The sequence below is a fragment of the Sciurus carolinensis genome, chromosome 8 (assembly GCF_902686445.1).
Source record: "Sciurus carolinensis chromosome 8, mSciCar1.2, whole genome shotgun sequence".
NCBI classification, from domain to species: Eukaryota; Metazoa; Chordata; class Mammalia; order Rodentia; family Sciuridae; genus Sciurus; species Sciurus carolinensis.
Genome location: NC_062220.1, coordinates 81,671,993 through 81,685,816, shown reverse-complemented (window position 1 = coordinate 81,685,816; position 13,824 = coordinate 81,671,993). Strand labels below are relative to the sequence as shown.

Genomic DNA, 13,824 nt, shown 5'->3' with positions numbered 1-13,824 from the left:
TGTGTATAAGGTGTATGCAAAATATAAATGAATTTTGTGTTTAGGGTGCCATCCCTAAGATAGTCCGTTAAGTACATGTGAATATTGTAAATTAAAAAAATTGGAAATCCAAACCACTCTTGGTCTCAGGTATTTTATAAGAGATGCTCATCCTGTATCCTTTAATGACAACATCTTCAACAAGCAACAATTACTGCTTTCCCAGCACGTGCCAGACACTATTCTAAGTACTTTCCCTGTGTTTCCTTTCCTGACTGGTCCTCTAAGGCCATGAGGGACTTCCCCATTTTACAGATGAGGAAACCAGAGCCAACGAGGTAAAGTTAGTCACTTAACATCCCACAGCTGGGAGGTTCTGAAATACTGAGTTGGAACTTAGCAACTGTGTGGTTTCAGAGCCTGTCCACAGGTACCCTGGCACCTGTTCTGGGAGGAGACTCTCTTCCCTCTAGAATTTCCACTCTCTCGTCCCTATGACCTCATTCTCTCTTGGCTCCCTATTACCTCCCTTTAGGTATTGTCCTTCTGTGCTCACTTATAAACTGGATATAATCCTTTCCTTCTCCATCTTTCATTTTCACTCTGCTCCCCTCATTCACTTTTATCCTGCTTCCAATCTCTTCCCCCTGACCTGGAATTATCTTTCTAAAAGGCAAACTGGCCCATTTATCCCTCCTGCTTCTGAGCTACAGCCCTCGCTGACTCTCCACAACTGACAGTGATGGTTCTTGATTGTGACTCCCAGATCCATGGTGAGGACTGATCTATTCTAGAGCCCTAAGCATCGTTTATAACATGGTTAAAAGAAAATATCACTAGTATTCATGACTGTAATTGTTTTTTTGGGTGTGGGCATTAAAATGAGTCCTCAATATTAGAAATCTAGGTGTCTCCTGGACAACACAATGCATATTTACCTAATCCCTTACAAGTTCTGGGGTGATTATGCTGCTACCTCCTGTTTCACCAAAATGATTCCCACATACCAACGCCCATACTCTACTCTTTAGCCACACTAAGCTGCTCATTATCTACAGATCACATGGCCTTCTTCCACAGACCTTTCATGGATGCTCTTTCCCAACTCCCAGTCCAAATTTATCCATCTTTCATGATTCAGTTTGGGGAAACACTGCTCCCCCAAAACTTCCTGAGCATCCCCTACTCTCACTCTCATGTGTGCAATTGATCACTCTATTCTTCATGTTTCAGTGGTAAACAATACAGTCTCTCTTGACTGCACCTAACAAATGAAATAGCACTTACTAAGTTCACTATAAGATTTTCCAGAGTGAGGACTAAGTTTTATTTAGCTGTCTGGACTGCCCAGTACATTGTTTAAAAATATGTGTTTACTGAACAGAATGTTGAGTCCCTCAAGTAGAATAAATGAATGTTTTAGTTAAAATATAAGGTGTGACTCAGGCACAGGGGTGCACACCTGTAATCTCAGTGACTTGGAAGCTTGAGGAAGAGGATTTCAAGTCCAAAGACAGCCTCAGCAACCTAATGAGATCCTCAGCAACTTAGTGAGACTCTGTCTCAAAATAAAAAGGTCTGGGAATGTAGTTCAGTGTTAAAGCACCCCTTTCTTCAATCCCCAGTATCAAAAAAATAGATAAAAGAAAAAAGAAAAGTAAAATAAGGTGTGGTAGCTATTTGTTCATTTAACTAATAACCCCATGTGTCAGGTACTGGGCATAAAAGCTAAAAGACCCTAAGCAGCTCAGAGTTAGTGTGGAATGCCAGTCAGTTTGTAAGTTTGTATGTTAGGGTGAGCCATACTCTTATGTACCAGTTATATGTCACAACAGAGAAATTGGTGGTCATTCAGGGGAATTTCATGCAGAAATAAAGTCCAAGCTAGAACTAGGAGAACTAGGAAAATTGGCAGGTAAGAGAACATAAGATCCCAGTCATTTATATTAGTATAGAGCAAAGATCGGCAAATTATGGCCCTAGTCTATTGGCAGTTTTTGAATGGTCTATGAGCAAGGAGTAGACTTTATTCTTTAATATTTTAAAAGTAAAAAAAAAAAAAGACTATTAGCCTTTCCCCAAAAACACTTTTGTGAAAAGTTGAGAATATTATTCCCACAGGAGTCAGAAGGCAAGGGAAAGTAACAGGTAGGTGCAAACATGAAGTTCACTCTACTGGCTATGCTGGAGTAATAAAATCCTTTCCTGTCTGACTCACAAGTCTCATGTCTTCTGTTAGCACATGTGATACCGTGGTATTCAACCTTATTAGCTTACAAGGATGGTAAAATTCTGGTCCTTTACCAGTTTTTGGCAGACTCAGGCCGAAAATTTCTATAAATAAGGGCCCAAAGATGGAAGAACTCAATTCAAGAACTCTAGATGTTCAAATGCCCTAAATTAGTGATTCTCAAACTTAAGCAAGCAACAGAACTACCTGGAAAGCATGTTAAAATCCAGATTCCTAAGTTGCACTGCCAGAGTTTCTGACTCAGCGGATCTGAGGCTGGGTCTGGAATCTACTTTTAAACAGTTCCTGGGAGACACTGACGCTACTGCTGGTCAAGGGAACACACTTTGAGAAACTCTACCTTAAAGAGCCGGTTTTAGATTTTCTTAGGCTCCATTTAAGACACATAATAGCCTTTCTTCTACAAAGTTTAGCAATTTTTTTTCCCCACTCAACCTTCAATATGATGCTGTCCTTGAATCTAAAACTAGAGACAGAGACTCAAAAGAACACATACACAGAGACTAACACCCTGGAATTATCACATTTTCATGGCAGTCCTGATGTGCCCATCAGACATATCCCCACTGTCCTAGGTAAAAAGGCAGCAGGAAACACAGGTTAGGAAGCAGGAAAGCCTAGGAGGGAAGAGAAATGAAAGGCTGGAGAAAATGAAAGCTAGCAAAAACTATAATTTCACTTGGGTGCAGATCTCTATTTCACACTGTTTGCCAACAGACAAACTGTGCAAAGTTACCTTGTCCTTAGCCTGACCAGTCATGTAGCCTTGGGAGGGACTTGGACCCTGGAGGGAACTACAGTCAAAATTCTGCTGTATTTGTAACTCCTCTCTGGATCTCTATTTTTGGCAGGGGTGCCGGGAACTCACTCTTCAAAAAGTCAATTCAACTATTACTTTGTCCTTTTCTCTGTTTGAAAACTTAGTTCTGAGGCTGATATGTGACCCTCTCCTTATTCTGTGGGTCTCTGAACACACATGGTGTGAATAGTTCTTTCGTTTTAGTTGCAGCTAAATCCAAAGAATTACTAGTTTTGCAAACAGAAAATCTTACCTTTGGATTTAACTCATAGTTGTCTTGAGCATCCTCAGCACTTTTCCTATGAACATCAAATTGCTTCTAAAATTTACCAAAGCCATTAACAATAGCTGTAACATTTTTCTAGAGGTTTGGGTCAAATTGACAGTTTTGACTAATGAATGAGGATAATTTTTATAAAGTTAACATGTTTATCCTGGACTTGTCCAATTAGATGCTGTTGCTGAGACCCGCTTTTCTTCCACCAGTCATCAGGTATCAATGCACAGCATGCTTGGTGCTCTAGTAGAAAGAGGCACCTAGTAGACAGGAAGTGTATGTGGTGGGGTTGGAGGGCCAAGTCACCCGGGGCAGGGAGTGTGCATCAGGAAGGTCTCTTGGAAGCAACCTCAAAAAATAAGGGGGAGAAAATTGTTGCAAGAGGTGCTAAAACTACATATGTCATAAGGAGAAAGATTCTGGGATTACTGACCATCTTATTTAAATAATCATAATGAAAATACGCCTTATAATTACTCAACAGTACAATGAGAGCGCAGATCAATCTCTTCCTGATGTATTCAAGGAGTCAGTGCCTTGGGCTCTGATCTGGAAAGTTGCTCTCACTCCTTGGCTTTTAATAGCTTGCCCTGAAATCTTGGAGGCGAGGACTGTCTATTAGGTGTCCCCTTCCTTTCTGCCAAATTGACAAGTAGTGACCTCACACATAAGTAGGTCTAGTTTAAGCCTTGTTCTGAAAGAGGCCTGGTGTGGCTATGTGGCTACTCTGAGTACCACATTCTAGAATTCAGGGGCTGCTCATTCATCTGCTCAGAGATCTGGGGCAGGACTAAGTTCGAATAAGGAACGTCCTCCCTGCCATCTACCCTCAGTCCCCACTGCTCCTTTTTCTTCACGTTCCCATTGGACAATCTCTCTACACACGTGACCTTTATGCCAACAATTTCCAAAATCTGGATTTCTGAGTCAGGCTTCTCTGTCAAACTCCAGTCCTGACGGGAGAACATCTACATATCAGTTTTCTACAGGAAGAACAGGAACTATTATTTACGAAACATCCATTGTGAGCTGTACACTAATTATTATCTTGGTACCTTAGGTCACAGTGGAAGAAACCACCTCTAGCTAATTTGAGCTAAAGGGAATTTACTGGAAGGACTTGGGAGAGCTCTCTGGAGGGAAGGAAAGGCAGAGAACCATGTAAGAAGCTCCAGAGGGTCTTGGAAGCAGGAACTGCTTGAGTCTCATCTGAACACAGTCTCTAGAAGGCAAGAACACTGTTCTCAGTCTTTTGTTCCTTCTGCCCATCATTCGAATTTGAGAGATGAGGGATGGCAAAGCTTGGATTAAATATTTAGACCTTGATAGCTAGAAAAGGAAGGGCAATCCTGCTAAAATGTCCCACTTGAGTATATCTAATGATGAGAGAGAATTTCTCAAAGATAAATCAGGCTGGTTTCCCTCAAAGAAGGCAGACTGGATGCCAGGTAACCAAAAACTTCTTTAGCTCCAACATTATTGGAACTAAAGAAGTTTTGGGTTTGGGAGAATTTTGAATTTTGAGTAAGGGATGTTTAATCTGTAACTGTTTTAGAGATGAGAAAATGGAAGTTTAGAGAGGTTAAGCAACTTATGTGGGGAGAAACAGTAAATCGTGGAGCCAGGATTTAGACCAGTAGGAGTTGGACTTTTAATCCCCATGTTGCCTACCCCTTCCTCCCACCAGACTGTGAAAATTAGTTAAGTGCAAACACCATGACTGCTTCTACTTTTCCAGCCAGTGCCCAGCACATCACAGATCAGAAATGTCTACTGAATGGGTATCTAAGGGAATGCATTCGTGAAAGATCAAATTCCCTTCTTAGGCAGAGCTCAGACGTGAGTGTGTCTGAAGGAGGGTTCCTAAGGAGGCAGTGGGACCATCTCTTGGGAACTTCTTTAGACTCATAGTTTGCACTTACCATAAGCTTTTTCCTGATGGCCTCAAGTTTTTCAGTAGCTGAAGCCAGTTCTAAGTTTGCTTGGGCTAATGCTTGGCGTTTTGGCTCGACATCACAGTACACCTGAAAAATCCATGTGGGGTTTAATTCAGAAGGCAATACAGATGCAAATGGGAAGAGTAATCACGTGACCTTACATAGGCTGAGGACTCAGCAGGTAAAAGCTCTAATTTATCAAGTAATTTGCTGCTTCTTCACCATGGTGAAGAGCTGACAAAGCCTCACATGCACTCTGGACCTCCACTGGTTACTTACTTATTCTGGACATTTGAGTTACAAGTACTTGCATAAAATACTCAGAAGGTCAAACTCCATGAACATTCTAAGATTGGTTTTTCATCAAATATGGAGATAATCCTCAAATTACTAGAAAGTGCAGTGTGCGTGAAACATAGCTAAACATGTGATCAGGTGTAGACTCTGAGGCAGAAAGTAAGCGTGGAGAAATTCTCTGAACACAGAAAGTGGGAGAGGTTCTCACACAATATTAACCACACATTCACTTTCTTTTTGAAGCTCCTGTTTTAAGTGTTTGTTATTTGAATGGACCACTTAAGAATTTGGGTGGATCATTTTTTTTTTTTTTTTTTTTTCCTGTTGGTTCAACTTTCTTCTGGAAAGAAGTCAAAGTTTCTTTCTTTATAGCAATACAACACAGTCATAGTTTGGATCTCTGCTCATCTTTTCACCAACAGAGCACAGTGCTCAGGCATTTTATTCTGGAGAAAGGCCATATATCCACTGTAAACTCTTGGGCTAAAAGATTTCCATGAGAGAGAGAAAGATTGAGAAAGTCCTGCTCCTATGGGTTCCACAGTATGAAGGATATAACCTGATTTTATGGAAACCATTTGAGGAATGACATGGACTACAATTGACTTTTTCTTTATAATTCCATATCTGAAAATGACATGTCTCAGAATCTGAAACAATTCTTCAGTCATGGGTTATACATAGTTTCCTTTTAATATCCAGTACTCTGCAAATAGTTTAGAACATAGTTGGCAGATGATAAGTATTTGATAAATAAATGATGGAAAAAATGATAATCTATCTCTATTGCAAATTTTAGATTAGATCATCTATAGGCAAAACACTATTTGTCATTAAAATACTAAAACAAGTAAATGGTTATTTCCTCATCTCACTATGCGTGCAATAAAGATTGTGTGAATTTTTGCTTTGAGAGCAGGGAATTAATTCAATATGAATTTAGACCAGCAGTTGTTTCATGTCAACATAAATCAAATATTTTAATGTAAATAAACAATTTATATATGCTACAAATTTTTCTCTAATTAAAATCAAATGAATTGCTCCTTTTTGATCTAAAGTGGCTAATTATTTTACTCTTAAAAAAAGATAATTTCTGCTGGGTGTGGTGGTGCGTGCCTGTAATCTTGAGTTCAAAGCCAGTCTCAGCAAAAGCGAGGCACTAAGCAACTCAGAGAGACCCTGTCTCTAAATAAAATACAGAATGGGGCTGGGATGTGACTCAGTGGTCCAGTGCCCCTGAGTTCAACCCCTGGTATGCCCCCATCCCCCGCAAAAAGATAATTTCCAACATTTAAAGTATTCTCCTCTATAGAATTCTGTTAACTCGAACACATTCATATCATGTTCTTAAAACTACATATCCTTCTTTAGAAAACTAAATATCAGATTATTTTACATTTTTTGTTGACCTAGAAAAGGATGCTTATGGCCCTACATGGATAATGCTTATTAACCATCAGATTACAACTGATACCTCATAGAATTTAATGATGTTGATGACCCAGGCACAGAGGCCAGCTGCTGCAAAAGATTTCGTTCGAATCAGATTTGGATTGAACTCTGGGTCTTTCAAATACTGTTCATTCACCACTTTGAGGCAGTTCTCTGGAATGTGTTCTTTGTCATAGTTAATTAACGCTTGTAAAAAATCATCAACCTGTAAAGCAAAAAGACTTATTGCAATGAACCCATTTTGGCTGCAGAGAAAATTCCAAGATCAAAAGTTAAAACCAGCTTTTAGGACTCACATTACAAAGGCAAAATTGGCAAGCGGCATTTATCCTACTGTTTGACTTTTTCAGTCTTTATACTATGAAGTTAGAATTAGCAATGGACACTTTTAAAACCTCTTCTATCCCAGGGTAAAATATTCAGGCCCAGCACAGGAGGTATTCACATTTTGAAGAAAAGAAAGGCAGAAAAGAAAAAGCAAAACACATACCAAAAAGCCCCTTTGCTTCACCTTCTTGTACATTAGTAACATTTTTCAAGTCTAAGAAACCCATGTAATTTTCTCCCTCCTACACTTAACTGCTTTCATAATTTTGCAAATAATTAGCAACCTTCCACCTGCAGCTGGCACTGCCTTAGGTATGCCACAACTCCAAGCTAACCTCCAATATGGCTAACAAAAGCTGCAGGCCTAAAGGACACACAGCAGAGCACACCGCAGCTAGAAAGATGGCTTCTTTGGACTTGAACATCTTTTGCTATCATGCATAACTCCAGCACTGACAACAACAGGGAAACTGTCAGGACTTTCATCTTCCCAGGCTGGCCAATACCTTTCCCATGAAAACTTTAGCTGCTTTCCAACTTCGATCTTTCGGTACTCTGCCCCGGGGAGCCAGGAGGACCATTACAGCTGCAGTAACGTTGGTAACTGCATTTGGTGGGTTGGGAAAGGCTTTCAGCTCAGTGAGGTTGACCTGAAGAAAAGTTCACACATGCACAGGATTAGGGGAGGTTGGAGAAGTGCTAGTCACCAAGCTGGGCATCAGTGGCCTCCCACCACCATCATCATACTAGTCCTGGTTTGGCAGTTCATTGCCCCCAAGGGACTCTACTTTGGGATCCTATGAGGTTCAGTTCCTGCTGGGTACTTCTCTGATTTCTACCCTTATTGCCCCCAAGAAAAGGCATCCATTGGTTTATAGCAGTCCTGCAGAGCCCTACTCATGGGGACTAGGAAATTGTGTAAGCACAGAGGCTGTAAGGTTATTTATAAATTCAATCCACTGTGATATATTTGCCTTTTAACCAGGTTCTCCCATAAATATAATTCCTTAGTTCAGCGTGTCTTAGTTTTGTTTTTCTGCTTTATGTGCACAAGCAAGAAACATCTTCCATTACATTTCAGTGACTCTCAACTGGGAGGGGTCCACGCAGACTGAACTTTATTCCCTGACTGGTCTCCTCAGAGCAGAACACTTATTTACTCAACAGATGGAATCAAGAACCGAGGCAAATACTTTGGGGCAGGAATTTGTACCTGTAAGAAGTACATGTAGGTTCATAATACACGATGTAAAAAACAACAGCTATTTCCTGTGATTATTTTATATGCTACATAATACATTCTTGCTTATAAAACCATATCGAATGGTCAACCTGACCCTGCTCCCTTATGGGAAGTTGACTATTTATTTGGTAAATGGTTACAAAGAATGGAAAGGGCATGAACGTATGAAAAAAGTCAATTCTTAAAACATGTTATTGATAATTGAGAACTGGCTGACCAAGATTGTTTCATTATATATATTCAAATAGACAAGAGAGAATGAAGGAAGGGGGACAGGAAAAGGAAAGACAGTGGAATGACTCTGAAATAATTTTCCTGTATACATATAGAAACACACCATAATGGATCCCACCATTGTGTATATTCATAAGAATGGCATCCTAACTAGAATAAGATATATTCCAAGCTCATATAATTATATCAAAATGAATTCTACTGTCATGTATAACTAAAAAGAACCAATAAATTTTAAAATATACTCAACTTGGTATCTTAAGTAACATTAATTTATTTTGTCTATATAAAGAGCAGTCTGAGGAAAATTTGCAAATTTGGACAAGCAATTGTAAAATAAATATTCTTCAAGTCAGAGAGAACAGTTACCCTTTGTTTTCTAATTTTTTCCCATACACTAAATATTCTTACCAAAAATGTTGTGATATATCCTATTTCACAATCTGCTTTATTAACTTATTATTATGAACATTCCTTATGCTGTTAGCTAGCTTTTAACAATATTTTGATGGCAGTATTCAAATGTGTAATTATCTTCTACTGTGCTATATTTATATTCCTAAAATTTTTTTTCAGTAATTTTTTACAGTAAAATTATAAAACTCTTACAAGACTGTTCAGGCAAAATTACTTCTTCAAAATAAAATATTCGGGGAAGAAATGGAGTATTTTTCTGATCTTTTACTTTTTAAAGTTGCATCTTCAACTTAGGCCTGGGATTTCCTGAGATTCTCCATAGAGGCCTAGAAGAACCCCCAGGACACTATCAGTTATCAGCTTATAACATTGCCCACCATTTTACTTTTTTCTTATAATACTCTGGTGGCAAAAAAGATAATTTCTCAAATTTGAAAGTTCAGTGAGTTCTTGCTACTAACTAGTATGAAACTAGGAGATGGAGGTGGGGACCAGTCTTGGTACCGTTGCTCCTATTGCTCTTACAATGAGGGCCTCTTGCCCGTTTTGTTTTGATTTCCCAATTGATGCTACTTTTTGTATGCTAGAAGAAAAAAGAATTCCTCACCTAGTTCTTAAAGCACACATAGAACATGGAAAACTGGATTTGGATCCAATCCAGTTGACTTTCAGAAGATTATTCACCACATGGAATTGGGTGTGGTCCCAGGAGACTGGGTGCTGGGGTAGGGGGACAGGCACCTGAATGGGAAAAGAAGTTGAACTAGAACGATGAGCTCAGAGTTGTTTCAACTTTAATATTTTATGCAACTTTTTTTTTTCCTTTCAAAAAACTGTATGGTTGCATGGGTTATACTCTTGCTCAGTTGTTCAAACTCTAATAACCTTTGAATATTATTTTGAGGAAACCCACAAGCCAAGAAATCATACCCTGTTGAGCGTGTTGAGCGCAGCTGTGGCAGCCACCAGGGCTGGCTCAGCCTTTAGCAAGTCGGCCTCACATTCCCTCTGCTTCTGGGACACTTCGGTCTGAATGGCTGCCACCTAATCAGAGAGGAAAAGCACACAAACCCACATACACAAATTATTATGTCAGAGATCTCTACTGAAAAGTGCAGATTGACTCACTTGCACCTGTTAAATAATTCATTTGTCTAAACTTTGAATAGGTGAGGAATTTGTCATAAAAACTAATTTCCCTCCAGGCACAGTATGTATATAAAGCTTTGTAAATGTACAAAACACACATGACAAATCCCAAACCAAATGGATTCAAATATTAAAGTGCTCCAAGAAGAGCTTTGACTCATTTAATTATAAGGTGCCGCTAATAATAAAAACAAGATTAAGCAGGCATTCCTCTGTTCTTCAATTTTCTTTTTCTGTGAGTCCCTGACAAGTGAAAATCCCAGCTGGATCAGCAATCAAGAGCACAAATATTCTTGTTTGAATTTTTATCTAATTTTTGCTAACACTGGCTTCTCCTTAAGAACGGATGTGAAGTTCTTTCATTCAACTGGGCAGAAAATATTCTCATCTGTGGTCTTGGGTTGCACGCTTAACCACAGATAGAATTTTTTGTGTGTGAAGACCAATTACTGGTTTCTCCAAGGACCTGATAAAAAAACAGAGACAAGAGCCCAGATCCATTTTGGGTAATGGGGCAATGACACTACTGCACAGTTGCCAAGGGCAGGTTCAGTTGCACCCCTTCACAGGTCAAAATGGTGCTGCTTCAGTCTCCTGACACAAACCCGTGCTGTGTGGACACAGGGAACCATGCTGGTAAACTTCAGCTAAACCAATACGAAGCCAGGGGACTTTCATCCTCCTCTTCTTACGATAACTATGGAATTTGAATGGCCAGGAAGAGCGCATTGTTAGTCCTCAGCAAAAATCTGAGACTTGAAGCTGTAGCTCTGGGCATCAGCACTTGGGGGATGAGTCCTGTGGTGAGGTGATTGTGGAACATAAGCATGAAGAAAAAGTGAATTTCTTCAGATGGGTTTGGAATGAACAGGTTTAACCATACCATAAAATTAAACACTGCTCACAACAAATTATGTTGTCTACTACAGCTTTATTAGCAGTAATTACCCTTCTCTTGATTAACCATTATTTTGCTGTATACTGCACCTTTTACGAACATAATTGGTTCAGGGTAGATATGTGATCTCCTGCTAATGCACACACAGCTACTGTTAATGTAAATAAGAAAACTATGCCTGCTTACTGAGAACTATTCCAAAACCACAACCCTCAAACACTGCCAGAAATGGACCATGAAAATTCTAAGAAAATTCAGTGTGCTGGAGAGCACTGTTTCAGACAAAAGAGTATGGTACCATTCAAAAATCATTCTAAACTGGACGCAGGATCATAGACTTGTGTGTGTGTGTGTGTGGTGGTGGTAGTGGGGATTGAATCCAGAATGGCAGGCATGCTAGGCAAACACCCTACCAATGAGCCACACCTGCAGCCCCCAGGATCACAGCCTTTTAGTAGTAGGAGAAACCTTACAGAGTAGTTCTTTTAAGTGCTATTTCTGAGAGTCTCTTTTCCTTTGGAGTCCTTGACTGTTAATGGAGTATTATTCCTTTCAGTTACATTTATAAACAAGGTAACCCTGAACACTAAATAAAAGCCCACAAACATAAAGGAAGAAAACACTCTTATATTGGTCAACTAATATCTTTTACTAATACCTCTTACTCTAATACCTAATACTTCTTACTCTTACCCTAAGGTGGAACAATAGAATAGCAAAAATTTGTGTATCTCAGTGATTTGATCAACTGCAGCATGCCATTTCCTCTCCCTGGTGGCTCCTGTTATTTACATTAACAGTAGCTGTGCGTGTGTTGGGCAGTGGTTGATGAGGCTCCAACCTGGAGAAGTGGAGGAGCTTACTGGATTGCCTAGCAGGTGTGCTTTCTCTCTCCCATGGTCATTGAAGCAGTGTTGGAGACAGTTCCATCCTTGGGTATACCAGAAATCTTCTGCCATTTATTAATCAACAGCTCCTTGAAGATGCTTATAGAATTTTGTGGTTCTTACACAACGGGAATAAAGTCCCCTGAACTGCTTAGTTATGAGCTAAATTATGTCCACCCCGTACCTCAAAATGTGACTCTACTTGGTAATAGGGGCTTCACATAAGTGATGAAATTACAGTGAGGCCGTTCAGATGAACCCTAATCTAATTTGACTATCGTTCTTAGAGGAAGAAGAAGTTTGGAAACACAAACGAGACATCAGGGATGAGTGCTCATAGAGGAAAGACCAGATGAGGACATAGTAAGATGGCAGCCATTTGTAAGCCAAGGAGAGAGTCTTCAGCAGCAAGCAAGCCTGCCAAAACCTTGATCTTAGCATCAGGCTCCAGAGATATGGGAAAATGACTTCCGTGGTTGAAACCTCCCAGTGTGTGGTAGTTTGTTCAGGGAGTACTAGCAAACTAACACTCTGCTCTTACCTGCATTCAGACCATATGAAATTCCTGATGGCTTCTCAAAACCTGGACCCACCCACACTTAGAAAAGAAACATATACAAACTGAAAGTCATTCAAAATCAAGGAGATCCAACTTTTGCAGAGAATATATTATAGCATTTAATTTGGAAGGTATTTCTACTCAGGATGACTACATTTTGAAAGTAATCCTAGAACGATTAGAATTTTAGAATTTGGGCTGATAAGTCAAAGCTGGAAGGAGAACAAATTTTCACAAACTCAGTGGCACTTGTGTTGCTTGAAGTCAATACTGGTAATATGTATGGCCCTTGATTATTTCATGAAATTCAAAGCAATAAATTTCAGCCTGCTTCTTTATATGAGTTGTCAAGATTCACTGCATACCAGTCTCTAAACCTCAACATCTATTCAGTCATATAACATGTGACAATGTACTTTGTGATCTGTGCAGCATTGCTTTTGAATTACTGCTCATGGAGTGAGTCTGGAGAGCCCAATTTCACAGAATCAGAAAGAGTCCATATTTGCCCCTGTGAGTAACTGCATGGTATCTAGCACTTTGCTAAACATGACGTATGTGAGTCCACAGCATGTGCTCAGGTGTTGGTTAATTGCTTGACTCTATGTAGTTTAATTACAAATAGACCTTTCCCTGATCACCTGATTTAAAGTAGTTCCTTCTACTATTACATCTATTTGATTGATGTCAAAGTACTTATCGAACTCATAAAATATTGTTTCTGAAAGTGTTATTTGTTTCCTGTTAGTCTTTTCCATTCCAATGTAAGCTACATGAGGGCACCTTGCTTATTAAATATCCTCAAGACCCTAGAAGAGGTCCAGCCAAAAATAAACAAACAAACTCAGTTAATATTTGTTTATACTTAAACTCAACTCTACAGGTAAAATAAAAGTGCTTATAAGTTTTGGTATGGATTAGATAAACATTATAGTATGTCTTTTTCATGTTTGACAAATCTCAGAAAACAATGTTAAAGGAGCTCTAATTGCTAACACCTTTTTCCTCCTTTGTAAGGATTTTACCTTAGGAATTCAGTTGTGAAAATATTCCTAGAATGCTTGTCACATTTTAAGACTTCTAAAAGGTATCGGTGGTGATAGGTTATAATAATT

At 39.3% G+C, this 13,824-nt stretch overlaps 1 protein-coding gene across 1 annotated transcript in view; it reads right to left on the bottom strand.

Moving 5' to 3' along the window:
- The window catches only part of Dnah11 (dynein axonemal heavy chain 11), a 332,397-nt gene that overhangs the window by 98,594 nt on the left and 219,979 nt on the right, over positions 1–13,824 (bottom strand). Inside the window, 4 exon segments of the mRNA XM_047562330.1 lie at positions 5,229–5,330; positions 7,018–7,200; positions 7,829–7,972; positions 10,147–10,260. Coding sequence (XP_047418286.1) covers positions 5,229–5,330; positions 7,018–7,200; positions 7,829–7,972; positions 10,147–10,260 — 543 coding nt within the window.